The 17305-nt window shown below is 37.4% G+C and overlaps 1 protein-coding gene across 5 annotated transcripts in view; it reads left to right on the forward strand.

The window, feature by feature from the left end:
• The window catches only part of AKAP7 (A-kinase anchoring protein 7), a 70271-nt gene extending 56691 nt beyond the window's left edge, over nt 1–13580 (forward strand). For 3 of the 5 annotated variants that reach the window (XM_032215616.1, XM_032215614.1, XM_032215617.1), the window contains exon 8: nt 12242–12915. In XM_032215616.1, coding sequence (XP_032071507.1) covers nt 12242–12450 — 209 coding nt within the window. In that variant the 3' untranslated portion in view covers nt 12451–12915. Of the gene's footprint in view, nt 1–2924; nt 3219–12241; nt 12916–13147 lie in introns of those variants that run through there. The other 2 variants (XM_032215618.1, XM_032215615.1) reach the window with 2 other exon arrangements.
• The last annotated feature ends 3725 nt before the right edge of the window (nt 13581–17305 follow it).

A 17305-nucleotide genomic window follows, 5' to 3' on the forward strand; every position in this document is an offset into this window, starting at 1 on the left:
GTTGTTAAGTGAGACATTTGTTAAGTGAGTTTTGTCCCATTTTACAACCTTTATTGCCAAAGTTGTTAAGTGAATCACTGCAGTTGATAAGCTAGTAACCTGGGTGTTAAGTGTATCTGGCTTCCCTTTTGACTTTACTTGTCAGAAAGTCACAAAAGGTGATCACATGACCTTGGGACATAGCAACAGTCATAAGTGTGAATCAGTTGCCAAGCATCTGAATTTTGATCACATGATCATGGGGAAGTTTCATAGGTCTTAACTGAAAAATGGTCAAAAGTCACTTTTTTCAATGCCATTGTAGCTTTGAACACTCACTAAGTGAACTGTTGTAAGTTGAGGACTACATGAATAAATCTGCGTACTAAAGTACACAAAATGGTACATTTTAAAAGATAATGGACAAAGTATCATTTTATTCAGGAAGTATGCATTTGAGGAAAAAGAGCTTATGAATTTTTATGCAGATGTTTAAAAATTGTAAATAAACATAGATATAGAATGAAGGGTAACTGTAGAATAAAATGTTGTATAAAAACAGTGAAATTATAAATGAATAGATTTATTTATCAAAACCTGATTATGCATGTGTGTGTGTATGTATATATGTATATGTATGTATATATGTGTATGTATGTATGTATGTATGTATATACACATACATACACACACACACACATACTCTTTTCAAAGTGAAGTTTTATTAAATTTAGTATGAGAACTTCAAGCCACATTTTTCTTCATGCTGAAATTATTTGGACATATTTCATTAAATACTCTTAGAAATCAAATATCTGTTGTCACTTCACAGTTGTAAAATGAAACAAAAAGTACACTTCTAGCCATTTTCTCAGTTTCCTTTTTAAATAAATAAGGCATTAGTCTCCTGAAAAGAGTAAAATGAAAGAAGTTCCCACCAGACACATTTTCTTTTGCTTTAATGACAGGCTTTTACTTATGCCCTGTAGATGTGTGTTAAGTAGTCATGTTTAATTCATTTGTTCTTTAGAATATGGGTCATGTGCTTCTTTTTTTTTACATGTGATTTGACAGGCTGACAGTTTTTGCTTAAGCAGGCTTTATTACAGAATGTAGATGAAGCTGTTCATATGCATGATAGAGTTTTATAGTCCATCCTGCCATATCAGAATAATTTATAAGTACCATATAATATTTGCCTGAAAAATATCCAGTATTTCCATGAAAGAACCTTCTGACTTCTGTCCCTGATAAGCTACCAAATAATCCTGGAACAATTCTCAATGTTCTCAGGACAGGGTGTTCTGTTCACATTGTTTTAAAGAACAGTTGTGATTCAATATTTAAAAATAATACTCCTCTGTTTTTGTTTATGAATGATACTGCAAAGAAGAAATTCTTCCAGCAAGTGAATTGTAATTGGTAAAGACATAGAAAGAGTAGGATAGAGGCTTAGTATATAACTTGTTATCCTGTAATCATAGATTTTTTTTTCTTTCAATTTCTTTCACTATTAAAGATTAAGAGAACCAAGTATCAGTTGTATCATCACATTTTCCCTGTTTAGGGATAATGTGACTTTAGCAATTACCTTACAATTGTTTAAGGTAATCCATAAGGGGAACACTAGACGTTGCAGTGAAATATTAATTACTTTTCTGATAGTGGTGGGAAATTATTGCTTTTGCTGGAATTTGGGGCTGCAAAGTTAAATTAGACTCAATGAGCACTGCATGTGGTGAAAGCTAAACTAAGCTATGGTTGTGATACAGACTGTAGAATCCCATATGTTGAGGCCAGGCAGCCACTTCCTTACATAAAATTATCAAAAGAATTTTCAGAATGACTGATGTATAAGATGTTGTTCTTCCAGGACAAGGTCAAACAATGCTGGATTTTCAACTTTTGCCCTCATTACTTCAGTGTTGGTGGCTGCTTCTGTCTTTAGAGTACTACTTAAGGGTATATCTCATCTCCTATTGGGCATTTTCTCACTTTTAATGTTTTCTCTCTCTATGATAATCACATAAGCAGAACCAAGCATTATCAAGAATGTAGTATTAGTTGAAGTCTAGAAAAAGTTTTAATAAAGTGGTACCTTGGTGTACCCCACTGCTTCAAAGCTTGTTGAATTTGGTACTTAATGCATTTGGACATACTAATGTTGTTCCAGTACTCATTGTTTGTTTAGTACTCAATGCACTGAAAAAGGAAGAGGGGGGGACAGTCGCAGGGAAGGACAGGAAGATGGCCATGCTGGGAAGATGGCTGCAAAAGGAAGTGAGGGGCGCACAGGGGTGGACAGGAAGTTGACCATGCTGGGAAGGTCATTGACATAGGAAAAAGGACAGATAGGAGGTCCTTCCTGGCCGAAACAAAGAGACGTAGTAAGTCATATGGTTTGTTTGGTACTCATCCTTTTTAATACTCATCCCTCCTCCCAGAACCAATTAAGAACGAGTACTGTGTGTGTGTGTGTGTGTGTGTGTGTGTGTGTGTGTGTATACATACATACATACTTACTTACTTACTTACTTACTTACTTACTTTAAGTAAAGATTTTGCCTGTGTCTGATTGCATCCCTGCATCTTCATAGGTTTTAAGTGAGGTAGAATTATAAAATTACATGGGTTGTTTTAAAATTGAGATGAGGTGATGGGAAATATTGTATCTCTTATATTTCTGCAAGTATTACAGCTTTTGGGGCATAGAAGGACAAGAGAGAAAAAAATTGAGAAGGAAAACTCTGCCTCTAACATGGTCCCAACTGTAAGATTTAAAACTGGCTATTAATATAACCAGTTCTTGATGGTGACAAGGTACTGTATTTTAACATTCTAAATTCCTGTGCAAAGAAATTGTGAAATGTGTGAAGCACCCATGTGTGTATGCGTAAAATAGTGTCACTGTAAACCCCTCCAGATGGTAGGAATACTTTTCCTTCTCTACACCTATCAGTGCCGAGGACAAAGAGGTGGAGCCTTTCTCATTCTTTACAGCAGAGAGCTGGCTGCTTTCTCTTTCCCTCCCCTCAGTGTGTGTGTGTGTGTGTGCATGCGTGTGTGCGCCTTTCTCTGTTCCTCTGAGTAGAATGAACAGTTTGCTTTCAGAGTCGAGAGCAACATCCAGTTTACAGTTTGGGGTGGTGCATACTGAAAGGACGAGGAAGAAAACCAAACAGTAGATATCATGGGCCAGCTGTGCTGTTATCCTTTTGGGAGAGAGGAGAAAAAAATCAGTAAGTCTGATTGTTTTGTGCAATGCCAGTACTGGGTGCAGCTATTTCAGAATGTAGTTTACTGCTAAGAAAAAAATATCCAGCTATATGCATTTGGAGCATGGGTCATTCTCACCTACACTTTAATTTATATATTACGGTTTAAAGGAATACAGGTAAGTAGAAATTGAATATGTATCTATATGTTTATATACATACTAGGCTAGGAAACACATTTTGTGTCTGTAACTCTGAATTATGGCTGGTTATTCTTTCAGTGCATATAATGAAATATGATCTAACATTGGGATGTGCATTTGTTGAACTTATCAGATGTACCCTATCCGATAGGTTAGTGTTGCCACGCTAAATCTAATTTCAATTGAAGGCAGTGCTTACTAGCAAAATGTAAAGGACATGGAGGATCCAAAAGGCAGATGATTTGTTGCTGTTGTACTTAAAAATAGGGAAAGGATTCTCTAATATTTTTGTTGCAATGCATTTCACTCCTTCAAAGAGTGTCTTCTTTTCTGAACAGTTGCCAGGCATGTTTTTATTTTATTCAGATTACAGAAAAGGCATTGCAATAGATAAATTTTATTAACTTAATTTACAATAATCATTTCATTGGAATGGTCATTTTTAATTGTGTTTTTTAGAATAGTTTGTATGGCAATATTCAAACATTGTGGGCTGTCAGACTTCCTATCAGAAAATTAATTGAGATACCTGCCATATCCTAAATTTAATTTAATTTTAATAGGGGATATTTAGGGGAACTGTTTTTAATGTTGCATTTTTGTTTTATTTTACATTCCATTTCTGTTTTTGCTGTGGTTAGCTTTAATGATAAACTCTGCAATTGTATACACATACCCTTCTCCACTCAGTGGAATTTTCAAATAAACAGTTATAAGAATATTATATTAGCTGACCAGTAATATTACTAAGGTACTTAAGCTGTGGCAGACCCTTGATTTTGTCACTGTACTGCTTAATTCCTGATTCTAAGTAACTTTTAATTAACCCAACACCTCATTCCAATTATTATAAATGAAGTAAAATACAATAGAATACAAAAATAGATTCTAAGAATCTTGGATGGAGATCCAATGTAGTTCCAAGAAATGTAATAGGAAGTGCAGGATAAGAGCCAGGTTTAAAGTAAGAGGAAGTGAGCAGAAATGTTGCTGAAATAACTGGCAGAATCTTGGAATGAAGTAAGAGAGGTAGGATGAAACAAAGGGTCCCCCCAAAAATACTGTTATTATGAAAGAAAGTCATGGAATAAGTTAAATAAAAAGCTAATAAATCAGAATTTAGATTAAGTGAAGGCCAGAGAAAGATATATAAAAATATAGATGATAATTAGGTAAATGCAGATATCTGGTCCACTTCTCTATGGTACATTTTCAAATATTAATCTTTCTTCTTTATTTTATGGAAATTGTTTTTTTTTAATCGATAATTATTGCCAAGCTTCCAAGTACCTGCACTTCGTTAATCCCTTTGACTGCAAAACTTTTTTTAGTATATTCTTTCTCCAAATAGCTGGGTGTTTTTTTTAAGTCCAGAAACTTTTTAAGAAAAATATTAGTGGTTTCTATGAATTCTGAGTTTAATTGAATTTTTATGAGTACTGGTTTGTGACATCATAATGTAATACAGATGAAGTTTGTTATAAAGTTTAATCTGCCACATACAAAAGGGAAGCTATCATGTAGATTGCATGATATGATTATAATACATTTATTCTTCAAAATATGCTTGCAGATCTCTTTCTAATTTACATCATTTTTGTATTTGTATCTAATAGGGCAATGAGTTTGATTATACTGGGATATATAATTTTGCATTAAATAATTCCTGCTTTTAACATTAATTGCAATTATAAAGCAATCAAGGACTTTGAGATTCTTTTCAAGCACTTCTTCCTTGGTAGTCATTCTTTTTTATGCAGAATAAACAATAATGAATATATTAATTACAAAATTAAATTTCACATACTTAAACTTTTAATGGATTGAAATGTTAGTAAGATTTTTCTTAATTGGGGTCATTAACTTTGTGCATGCAAATGAAAAGTTGAATTATGAAGTAAAAAATGATACAATAACTTTCATCCTCTATTTTTGGTCTGTATCTATGCTTTGGTTAAGGTTGCAGGTCAACATGGTTCCCCACCACCCCCATGCGAAAGAATACATCTTACGTATAAGAAAGTAATCAAAAACTGAAAGATTATTAGTTGCAAAAGCTTTAATCCAGAGTTTGAAATGACACATTCCAATAACATTGGTTTGTAGACTAGATCAATACAGTATTGGGGCAATCAGTGTGTACATATATCAGTCAAAAGCACAAGACTGATAACTTGATAAAATAGGCCTTTTAGAAGGAGTAAAATAATGGAAGAAGCAAAATAAAGAGTGTGTAGGTGAAACTATTGATGGCATAGATAAGCCATTTATGGCTCAAAATGTCAAATCACTCCAGAAGCCAAGAGGTTAGGCAACCAAATATATTTCCATTGTGTCTAGTTTAAGATCACTTTGCAAGAACAAATATCCCCAGTGTTAACAGGCTAATAGGATGATGAAATATGAATAGAAATAGACAAAGGAACGCCTGTAGATCCATGGCCATCACATATATCCTGGATGATTAAACAGGACTGGCTCTGGCTTGTACTTGTATGGGAATTCCAAGGCTGAAGGCTAGTTTGAGAAATTAAAGGACATCCTAGAAGAAAAAAACAGTAAATAACTTCTGTAATTTTGCCAAGAAAATTGAACAATGCTGTCAACTGATTGAATTTGACATGAGACTATCTTTATACAGAATCGTCTATTTACAAAAGCTGATTCTCCATCATGTTTATCCTCAATTCAGGCCTATCACCTCAATTCACGCCTATCACCATACGCATGTATATGAGAAGAGATGTGTGTGAAAGAAGAGTTCTGCATGTTTAAAATCCTGGCTGATTTGAACATGAACTTTACAATTATAGTTGCAATTTATCACTTCTGATGGAAGTTATTTTTCAGGGGCAGATACAGCATAGCACAGTTTGGAATTGGGTGATCCTGTCCTCTTTAATTCAGCTGGTATACTGGTGGGAGGGAGGAATTGAATGAGCTTATTATGATTCTAGTATGCTTATGTCACAAAAGAAATTAGTATTCTAACCTTGTTACATGTGCTTTTTTTAAAAAAGCCTCAAATTTGTATAACACAGGTTAAAAGAGGATGAGGGAAAAATAACAACAGGACTATATAATGTTATATGCTACTTAAAGGTAAAGTACAGTAGCATGAAAACAACATTTGTCAACCTGGTGCTATGGAATCTGCTAGTTTCTCTTTCGTTGTTTCTTTACTTTAATCAAGAGAAGAGCAGATAAAATAATACAGTTTATTGCCCTTGCAAGCATATCTACCTTTTTTCTGACAGAACAATTAATCAGTGAAACAACTTGCCTCCAGAAGTTGTAAATGCTCCAACACTGGAAGTTTTAAAGAAAAGATTGGATAACCATTTGTCTGAAATGGTATAGGGATTCCTGCCTAAGCAGGGGTTTGCTAGAAGACCTCCAAGGTCCTTTCCAACTCTGTTATTCTATTCTTTCCTTTCCCCAGTTGCAGAATGAAGTGTTATCATAGGGAAGTTACTTTAATTCTTTCCTTATAAATATTAGAAAAGAGAGAAGAAACGCTAGCAGTCCCATAACCTGTCAGACCAACAGACTTTGAGAAGATTAGACATATTGGTATAGATTCAGAAAAGAACAAATAGGATCTAGGTCCTATGACAGACTAAAAAAAGCCTTGACAATGTTTAGGGGAAATGTTAATACTCTTTATGTATCTGAATGGATGCCCCATAAAAGATTATGATTTTTATCCCAAAGGATAAGAGGCAGAACAACGAGCAATTATCAAAACTTAATCAGAGTAGAACCATTGAAGTTAGTGCAATTTAAGTTACCATGAATAATTTAAATCCCACTGGGTTGATGAGTGCGGTAATAAAATATATTGTGTTATTATATACAGAATGCAACAGTGGTGAATATACTGTTATGTTTTGACAAAATATGTTGCAATGTTTCCTTATTGCTTTACAGAAACAAACAAATCACAGATAATATATCTTTAAGATATGTAAGAGCTGACAGAATAACAATAACTTAGGTTTAATTTCAGAATCTAGGGAGAGGAAAAGAAAAATGTGGTGAAACTTCTTTTATTAGGCCATAATTATGGGATTCCCATAGGCATCTGTTTGGTCACCTTAGAAAACAAACTGCCCAATTAGATGGAACATTTGTTACAGAGACTCCAGAAGGGGAGAAAGCCACTTGACATGTGTTTTGTACAGCGGTGTCCATTAATGCTGGAAAGGATTTTTTTTTAAAACAGTTAAAGGTGACATAGTATCCCAGAGGATGACAATAGATAAAAGATTGTAGCTTCATTGGAAGTACTAAATAGGACTGGATAAAACAGAAGCGGTACACGGTTCCTTCAAAGTGAAAAATAACTTGTTTCAACTGAAGTCTTTGAATTATTTTGTCTGTTTATGATTTATACAGCATTCAAGGCCATGCATACAAGCAATGTCATAAAAATTACTCTGTGAAAGTTTCCTAGCTATTATTACAAGTCCCAAGGCTTTCCACTGTTTCTCATCTCATTAGATTAAAATGCAGTGGAAGAGGAATAGAATGTAACATAGCTACTTAATCATAAGCTTTCCTACCAAAGTGCAATTTATAAATATACAACTCTATTGAATGCAGTCATTCTATATTTTGCTATGAAACTAGTACTATTGTTAAGCTTTCATTTTTAAAGTAAAACAGCTTTTTTGCTCCTAAGCAACTCATTAGTAATGGACTGAAAATGTCACTTGCGTCTAAAACCAACTCTGAAAAATATTGAGCAGGGACCGAAACACTGGTTCTTCTTTTATTTTACTTGTTTGATTTCTATAGTTGCCCATTCCAATAATGACTCTGGATAGTTTATATCTATGCCATCCTTCTCTGCTCACATAGGATTAATTTAGTTCAGGAATTTTAAGAAGTGAATGGATGCCTTAAACCACTGTGTCCCCTTAAAAGCCCATATGCGCATTCAAGGAGGAAAATAAGGATCCATAGTTATGCTCCATTATTCTGGAAAGCTTTAGGAATAACTAAAGAATACTGGTAGGCCAAACACAGTGAGCTGTGGTTTTCATATCCCTACTTTAGCCATAGTTTTTTGGCTTGAATCATAGTTTTCTTATCCGAACTTTAGGTTATTCTTGAGCCACAGTTTTCATACCCATACTTTAGGTTATTCAAATCTAGAGTCTTTTAAATCCTTCATGAAAATTAATTAACTCTGAAATATTCACCTGCTTTTAAATGTTTAAAAATAGAGAAACAGGGCACATTTTCATTAAAAAAGAAAGCACTTCCACGCTGACAGCATTTCCATTTCCTAGTTCCAGACAAAGCAGTTTCAGATTGACCTACTATATAATTGTGCTAACCTTGAAAAGCCAAGAATAGTATGAGTTCACCAGGACTTAGCACTTCTGTTTCAGCTAACAATAAGAATATGTCACCCAGTCCATGTTCTGCCCTGACAGCTACCACCATTTAACAAATATCCTCAACTCTACTCCACAAAATCAGTTGCCAGCATCATGTTTTTCATACATCCCTTTAAATAGATTCATTTGCACTTTGCAAAAGAATTTGACTAATAGCAGTGATGGGAAGCTATATTCAAACAAGGCACGGCAATCTTTCTATGGCTTTCTAGCATGTTGATGATACCTAGCATGTTATTTACATTTAAAGCTTTGTGTGTTATGAAGGTGACAGAATAGCAAATCATTACTTTTTCAGATGTCATTCCCAAAACTAAGACCATGATTGTAAGTTGGCTGGGCAAAGAGAAAAGGGAGAAGAAAAGGAAGAGTTTAGCTTCAGGACCTTACGGGTAGAGAATAATGGGTAGCTTGAACCCAAGAGCTGTAGGTGGTGAAGCAAGATTTCTCACTCCCAGGAAAACCCAACATCTCATAATAGTTGCAGATTTCAAGGAAAATACTTGCCTTGCTCCAATTTCTCCCTTATATGATCACTGAGTTATGGAATTAGTCCAAGACTGTTGCAAGTATGACTTGACGTAAATATGAAATAAACAGGATTTCAATCTAGGAATCTTTGAATAACATTGACTTGCCATTTCAATAGTGTATCGATTTGGAAAAACATTTCATAACTAAAAAAATAAGTGATTCTTCTGGAGGATAAGCTCTATGTGACTTGTGTTTCTGTTTAAAGATATTTATTATATGTTTTGTTATTACTTCTTAGTCTTCCAGTAGTTCCTCGTAAGGCTTTCTCATCTCAGTCCTAATTTCATAATGTCAACAAGATTATAAAACAAATTAGTTTCCGAATTGCACCAAGATTTATATTTCAAATTCCTGAAATAAGATGATTTTCAAAGTATAAGCTGAGACTTTGGGTAATTGTTGGTTTAGGAATTTTCTTTGGGCAAAAAAGATAAATGGAATAGCCAGAATCCATGGATGGAAACAAGGAAATGAGGCAGATTGCTATAAGTATAAGTATAAGTATAATCTTTATTGTCATTGTACTTAAATACAATGAAATTGGTTTAAGAACTGAGGAAGAATTAAGTTCAGCCTCACTATGTAAACCAAACCAAAAAAACAACCCTACAAGAAGGCTCAAACTACAACATTTGATATTATTATTGGTTACAGTAGCAGAATCTTGCAAATTTGACCATTTTTACTCCTACCATAGTCATGTAAATCTGTCTTAGGCACATCTTCTTGGTTTAGACTTAAGCTGTGTTTTTGCCCTTGTTGTTTTAGGAACAGATCTGGCCCACAGTGTCTCTGGCAAGGTCATCTTCTTTACTGCCCATATTACAGGTTCTCTTTTTTTCAACGCAAGAGAATATCATATTTTTCGGAGTATAAGATGCACCGGAGTATAAGATGTACCAAGATTTTGAAGAGGCAAATTAAAAAAAAGATTTTTGCACTCTGCAGACCTCCCAAAACGGCCCATTTTTTGCAAAAACTTCCCTGTTTTGTTTAAAAGGGACATGAATAGCCTTTAGGAGGCTTGTAGAATGCTCATGGGGGGTGGTAGTGCCTCCTAAAGGCTATGCACGGCCATTTTGGTGAAGGGGGCGGGGTTTCAGGAGGCAAAAACTGCTGTATTTAGTGTATAAGACACACCCAGATTTTCACCCTCTTTTTTGAGGGTGCTACCTTGACCCCTTCCAGTCCGGCTTCAGACCTGGTTACAGCACAGAAACCGCTTTGGTCGCATTGACTGATGATCTCTGGAGAGCCAGGGATGGAGGCCATGCGTCCATCCTGGTTCTCCTTGACCTCTCGGCGGCTTTCGATACCATCGACCATGGTATCCTTCTGCGACGACTGCGGGAGGTGGGGGTGGGAGGCACTGTTTTGCAGTGGTTCTCCTCCTACCTCTCGGATAGGTTGCAGTCGGTGTTGGTTGGGGGGCAGAGATCGTCCCCGAGGCCCCTAACATATGGGGTGCCGCAGGGTTCGGTCTTATCCCCCCTACTATTTAACATCTACATGAAACCGCTGGGCGAGATCATTCGGAGGCACGGGATAAAATACCACCAATACGCGGACGACACTCAGTTGTACTTGTCCGCCCCGTGCCAACTCAATGAAGCGGTGGACGTGATGAACCAGGGTCTTGAGGCCGTTAAGAACTGGATGAGAGCTAACAAACTGGTACTCAACCCGGACAAGACCGAGTGGCTGTTGTGTTTCCTTCCCAATAATTTGGCCAGTGTTCCATCGCTCAGGCTGGGGGGTCAAATTTTACACCCCTCAGATAGGGTTCGCAACTTGGGAGTCCTCCTGGATCCACAGCTGACTTTTGACCATCATTTATCGGCTATGACCAGGGGGGCATTTGCCCAGGTTCGCCTGCTGCGCCAGTTGCGACCCTACCTGAACCGGGAGGCCCTCACAACAGTCACTCGAGCCCTTGTGATCTCTAGGCTGGAATACTGCAATGTGCTCTACATGGGGCTGCCCTTGAAGAGCATCCGGCGACTTCAGCTAGTCCAGAATGCGGCCGCGCGAGTGATCGTGGGTGCACCTCGGTTCACCCACATAACACCTATCCTCCGCGAGCTGCACTGGCTACCTGTTGATCTCCGTGTGCGCTTCAAGGTGCTACTTACCATCCATAAAGCCCTCCATGGTAGTGGATCTGAGTACTTGAGAGACCGCCTCCTGCCGATTACCTCCCTTCGACCTATTAGATCGCACAGATTAGGCCTCCTCCGAGTTCCATCAGCCAGTCAGTGCCGACTGGCGACTACGCGGAGGAGAGCCTTCTCAGTAGCAGCTCCGACCCTTTGGAACGATCTCCCCGTGGAGATTCGCACCCTCACCACCATCCAGACCTTCCGCACAGCCCTTAAGATCTGGCTATCCCGTCAGGCCTGGGGATAAGATTCTAATTCGCCCCCACCCGAATGTTGAATGAAAGTTGGGTTTTATTGCTTTATTTTTTTTCTTATTCACGTATTGTCTTACGTTTTTGTCTTGCACTCCCCCTCCCATGAATTGTAAGCCGCCCTGAGTCCCCTCAGGGAAAAGGGCGGCCTATAAATCACAAATAAAATCGAAAATCTAAATCTAAAAAGTGTGTCTTATACTCCGAAAAATACAGTATGCTCAGGGTTGAATTGAGTTGAACTGAGAGACCAATGATGTTACCCAGTTTGGCTAATAAAACGTCTGCAAGAAAAAACCAAGCTCAGAGAACACCAGGGACTCCTTTTTTGTTTCATCCTGAAGGGTTTTCAGGGGTTTTGAAACCAAAGAAAACAAGAGCACCCTGATGAATGTATATCCCATGTACTGAGGAGCTTTTCCACAGAAGTGTGTATTTGCATGCAGTTTTCCCTGCTTAGGTTTACTGATTTTTGTCTGTTGTGGTGTACAGGTGACATAAAGGGGGCAGAGCCAGATGATGCAGAATTGCTGAGCCTCAGCAAAAAACTGGTGGAGACTGCGGTCCTCAAGGCGGTACAGCAGTATCTAGAAGAAACTCAAAACAAAAACATTCAAAATGATTGTGGGACCCCAGTGAAAACTGAGGAGGTGGCTATTGGAAATAGCAAAGAAAGCGAGAATGACATTAGTAGAAAATGACTGTTTTGGAGGACAAAAAGGCAGGGCTGTAGCACCAACATCCATGTCTCTGCTCCCTACTCCTCAGAGTTGTTCTCGCTGGCATGATGGTTATGGTTTGCTATCAGGTATCGTTTCTGAACTGAGAACACAGAGCTTTACAAGAGACAGATGCCAATGCTACTGAAAATGATTATTAAAAAAACTTCTGAACTCTGGGAAAGAAGATAAGACTGAGAGAGGAAAGGACAAGAAGGACAGAGAGATGTGATCCCCCAAAGTGCCATCTTTCTTGTATTCTTGACTACAGAGTTATTTCTCCATTGCTTTCTTTCTGTGCCGCCTGGAAGCAAACCGAATGGCCAAAGAAACAGTATCTTGAATTTTGTTCAGCAGAACTAAATAAAGTGTTTTGTTGGAGAAGAAGGCAATTATTGTATCGAAGAGCAGTCACTACTGAAATCTTAATGTGAACCACAGTTACTGTTACCCAATAGAATGTAACTGGATATTGAATCTCATATCATGCTTCATTTTTAAGTACAATTTTCACACATAAATTGTATTTGTCTCTGATTACCCTTCACAGTAAAAAAAATGCATTCAAGCAAAATTATGTACTTTCCGCACAATGGTGTATTTTTGGCAATTTGTTCCATAACATTTTAATCACTATTAATTGTATACAAATATGTGATATTATTCTTTTTCCCTTTAGGGAAGAGCCCTGAAACAGCTCTAGTAAAGGAAGCTTTGCATAGAGAATTGTTGCCCCTGTTGGCCAAAGTGAATGAGATAAGAGAACTTTTATCCAGACCATCAATTCGGATGAAAATATACAAGGAACTGCTTGAACAAGGACAGCTTAGTTGACAGCATCTTGGAAAATGACACTGATCCAACTTCTTTAGTGTCTTAATTTTTAACTGCAAATTATACAGATTAATTTTTAACGAAGATTACTTACATGCCCGGTTTGTATTGCTTCTTTTTTAGAGGAAGATACGTACCTGTATACGAATAGTTGAAAGTAATAGGGAAAAATACCGTATTTCTCCATAAATAAAACCCAATTAGAAAATAAGCCCTAGCATGATTTTTCAAGATGATCATAATATAATCCCTACCCCAAAATAAGCCCCAGTTAAGATTGTCAGCCCGATGTATGCTTTTAGTACCGTATTTTCCCAAAAATAAGCCCTAATGGGTCTTTTGAAGCAAAAATTAATATAAGACCAGGTCTTATTTTTGGAGAAAAACTGGTAGGTTATATAATACATAAGGATTTTTTTTTTCTAAGGTCCATCCTATTTGGTGAAGAATGAGGAAATCTGACTGAGTCAGAAGAAGGCAAGTCTATTGTACTGTAAATAGTACATCAAGGACTCTAAACCTACCAATATTTATCAGTACATAGAAATACAGTATAATGCTGTAACATTGATTGAGAGAAGTCATGATTTATGATATGACTAATCTCACCCTATGCATTTTATTACTGACATGGGGAAAGTTGGTGTATAAAACTTAGATGCAAATTTTCACTGCTTAGAGTGTATCATTTAGTTAGTACAAACCAAAAACCGAGTTAAGGACAGGTACTGTTTGGAGTGAAATTGCATGCACAGTCTTACATATGAATTACATCATCTCATTATCTTTTTTTCCTTTTTCTTACCATTTACCATATTGACCAGACCATGTCCTCTCTTAGCCCGTGTTTATTTTGTAATATATAATACAGTGGATTATTTCAATGGCTGTAAACTTTATAATGAGGTTCTGTTAGGTGGCTTTAAACTGTACCACTTAAGGGAACATTTTGTATTATCCTCCTGTCTTTTAACTATTTATGGTGATACTTTGGTTTTGAACTGCTTACTTTTTTAACACACCAGAATTTTAAATCTTATGTACAGATTCTGACATACAATTTTTGCTATTGTTTATATGCAAAACAAGACAGTTTAAAATGTTTTAATATTTATTGTAAAATTGCAGCAGGTCATTTATTTCATCACTTGTTACGAGTATACTAATTTTAAAAAAACAGGAAAAATTCAATAGCTTTTGTGAATATAATTTCTGAAATTTGAAAAGGGCTAAAAGTGTGTGTGGGTGGGCGGGTAAGACATATCACATTAATGTTTATACGAAGTGCTTTTTTGAATGCAGGCTTGTGCTTCCAGTAGATAAACTGTGTGTGGTATGCTAGTCTCTGTCTTCTACCTCTGCAGGCAAATGATGAAAGAAGAAAGTTGATCTCTTCAAATGCCTTAATGGTTCTTTTAATTTTCTTGCTCTTATTCTATCTTTAAATTCAGTTTGCTGGATATTCATTGTTGCTTTTTCCAACTCCACTCAGAGAGGAACATTTCACACTTCAATTAATTGGACTGCTGAAGTTCTTATGGAATCTGTTTTTTCAGTAGTAGATGTGGTGCCAACATCTGCATCTCCAGGATATCAGGAATCAGAAACAGAATACAGCCTGAACCAGGGGTGGGTTCCTGCCAGTTCTAACCTCTTCTAAAGAAGAGGTTCCACAAATCTACAGTGCCATTTAGAACCAGTTCCAGCTCCCTCCCCCTGCCCGGCCGCACATCATCAAGATGAAGAGCGAGAGGAGGAATTCTGGGAGTTGAAATCCACAAGTATTAAAGCTGTCAAGTTTGGACACCCCTGGGTTTTTTTTTTTCTAAAGGGTTGGGGGTGCAAGGGTCTTGTAACTTGACAGCTTTAAGACATGCACATTTCAATGCCAGAGTTTCTGAGCCAACATTTTGGTTGCTAAGCAAGAGTGTTGTTAAGTGAGTTTCAACACATTTTATAAGTTGGTCACACCCATCCAGTCACATGGCTGGCAAGCCACTCCCACTCGGTCACATGGCTGGCAAGCCACTCCCACAAAGGCCACACCTACAGAAGAGGTTCTAAAAAAATTTGAAACTCACCACTGGCCTAAACGTTCTGAAGAGAATGCTACCTTTATGGCTTCACATAAACCTGGGAAAGACCAGAGAGAAATATCTAATCCGCCATGCAGATTGAACACAGAAAGAGAAAAATGAGTGTTGTGCATACACGTCCTGATGCAATAGGATTTCGGCATTGCAAGTAGTCCTCGACTTAACCACTACCATAGAGCCCAAAATTTTGGTTGCCAAGTAAAATGTTGGTGAAATGAGTTTTTCTCCATTTGATGACCTGTCTTGCCACAATTGTTAAGTGAATCACTGCAGTTGTTGATTTAGTAACATGGTGGTTACATGAATTTGGTTCCCCAAATCGCCTTTACTTGACAAAGGTTGCAAAAGATGGTCACATCACCCGCAGGACACTGCAACTGTCATAAATAAGAACCGGTTGCCAAGCATCTGAATTTTGATCATGTGACTGCAGGGATGCTGCAATGTTGTCAGGGTGAATAATGGTCACAAGTCCCTTTTTTCAGCACTGTTGTAACTTTGAATGAACTGTTGTAAGTCGAGTACTACTTGTATCAGGGATGTTTAGAAAGGTAAGCTTCATCTGAGTACGTACTTAATGGGGGGGGGGAATTACAATTAATGATAATTAGTTAGCATGTTTATGAAGATGTGTTTCCCTGAATTTCTTTCAGCTGCAATATTGTCCAGTCTTGTCAGATTCACGGGGACCAATAAGAAGCAATGTTTGTAAGAAAGGATAAACGTATACATTTTGAAAACTGACTTTTTCATCTAATTACTCATACAATGTCAAATATATTTTATAAGTGTGATGTCTTTCCCCTGTTTCCAAAGCCAAGATTTTAAATAGGTTAAAAAAAACCTGCTTGACATGGCATTAGAAAGAACCAGGATTTTTGCCATGCTCTGTTGACATGAACCCAAGGGTAAAATGCCTGGACAAATAAGCTTGATTGATAGAATAAAAGTGTTGTGTGTTTTACCTTGATGCCATAAGTGACAACCAAAGCCAAAATGTAAATACACATACAATAAATCCTTTTATTTCACAGGCTTGAGAATACAGAACTCACCAAAACAAATGCCAACTATGTCATTCCACTGTCAGCCCTGTCCACTTATTTCCCAGACAATTTGAGTTACTCCACTTAATCACAACCTAGCAGAATCCATGAGAATATATACGGAGCAACGCTTCATCGGTCCGCTGTCTGAGTGCCACTGAGAGGATTTTCTGTGTATGGTGAACATACTCCTCCCCTTTTTCCAAATCCTTATTTTGCTATCCTTTGCCCTGAGAGAAAGGAGGTGAAGCCATCTTCTCCATTTGAACTGTACTCTGGACAGCCTGCTAGGTAGGAAGACCGATGGACACATTCTTGGCATGCTACTTTTGTATGCCAGTAATTATCCTGGTCTTTGACAATAATAAAGATTTAACTTGATTTGCATGCCAGTAAAAAACCGGGCGTACAACAAATGACACTTCCTTCTTGGGATGTTTGGTGGCAACATTCTATATGTGACGGTGTGATGCAGTGTTGTGGCCCACCAGTGGAGCTGGCAGTACATTCAGACAGTGAGGAAATATTTGGGTTTTACCCGTGTTCGGCAGAAGTGATATTCAGCAAGTTCTGACCAGTTCTGGACAACCGGTAGCAGAAATTTTGAGTAGTTCGGAGAACTAGTAAATACCATCTCTTACTGGCCCTGTCCCCATCTATTCTCTGCCTCCCGAGTCCCAGCTGATTGGGAGGAAATGGGGATTTTGCAGTAACCTTCCCCTGGAGTGGGGAGGGAATTGAGATTTTACAGTATCTTCCCCTGCCACGCCCAACAAACCATGTCACGCCCACCAAGCCATGCCCACAGAACCGGTGGTAAAAAAAATTGAATCCCAGTACTGGTGTTCGGGTATACTTCAG

Source organism: Thamnophis elegans, chromosome 4 (genome assembly GCF_009769535.1).
Source record: "Thamnophis elegans isolate rThaEle1 chromosome 4, rThaEle1.pri, whole genome shotgun sequence".
NCBI classification, from domain to species: domain Eukaryota; kingdom Metazoa; phylum Chordata; class Lepidosauria; order Squamata; family Colubridae; genus Thamnophis; species Thamnophis elegans.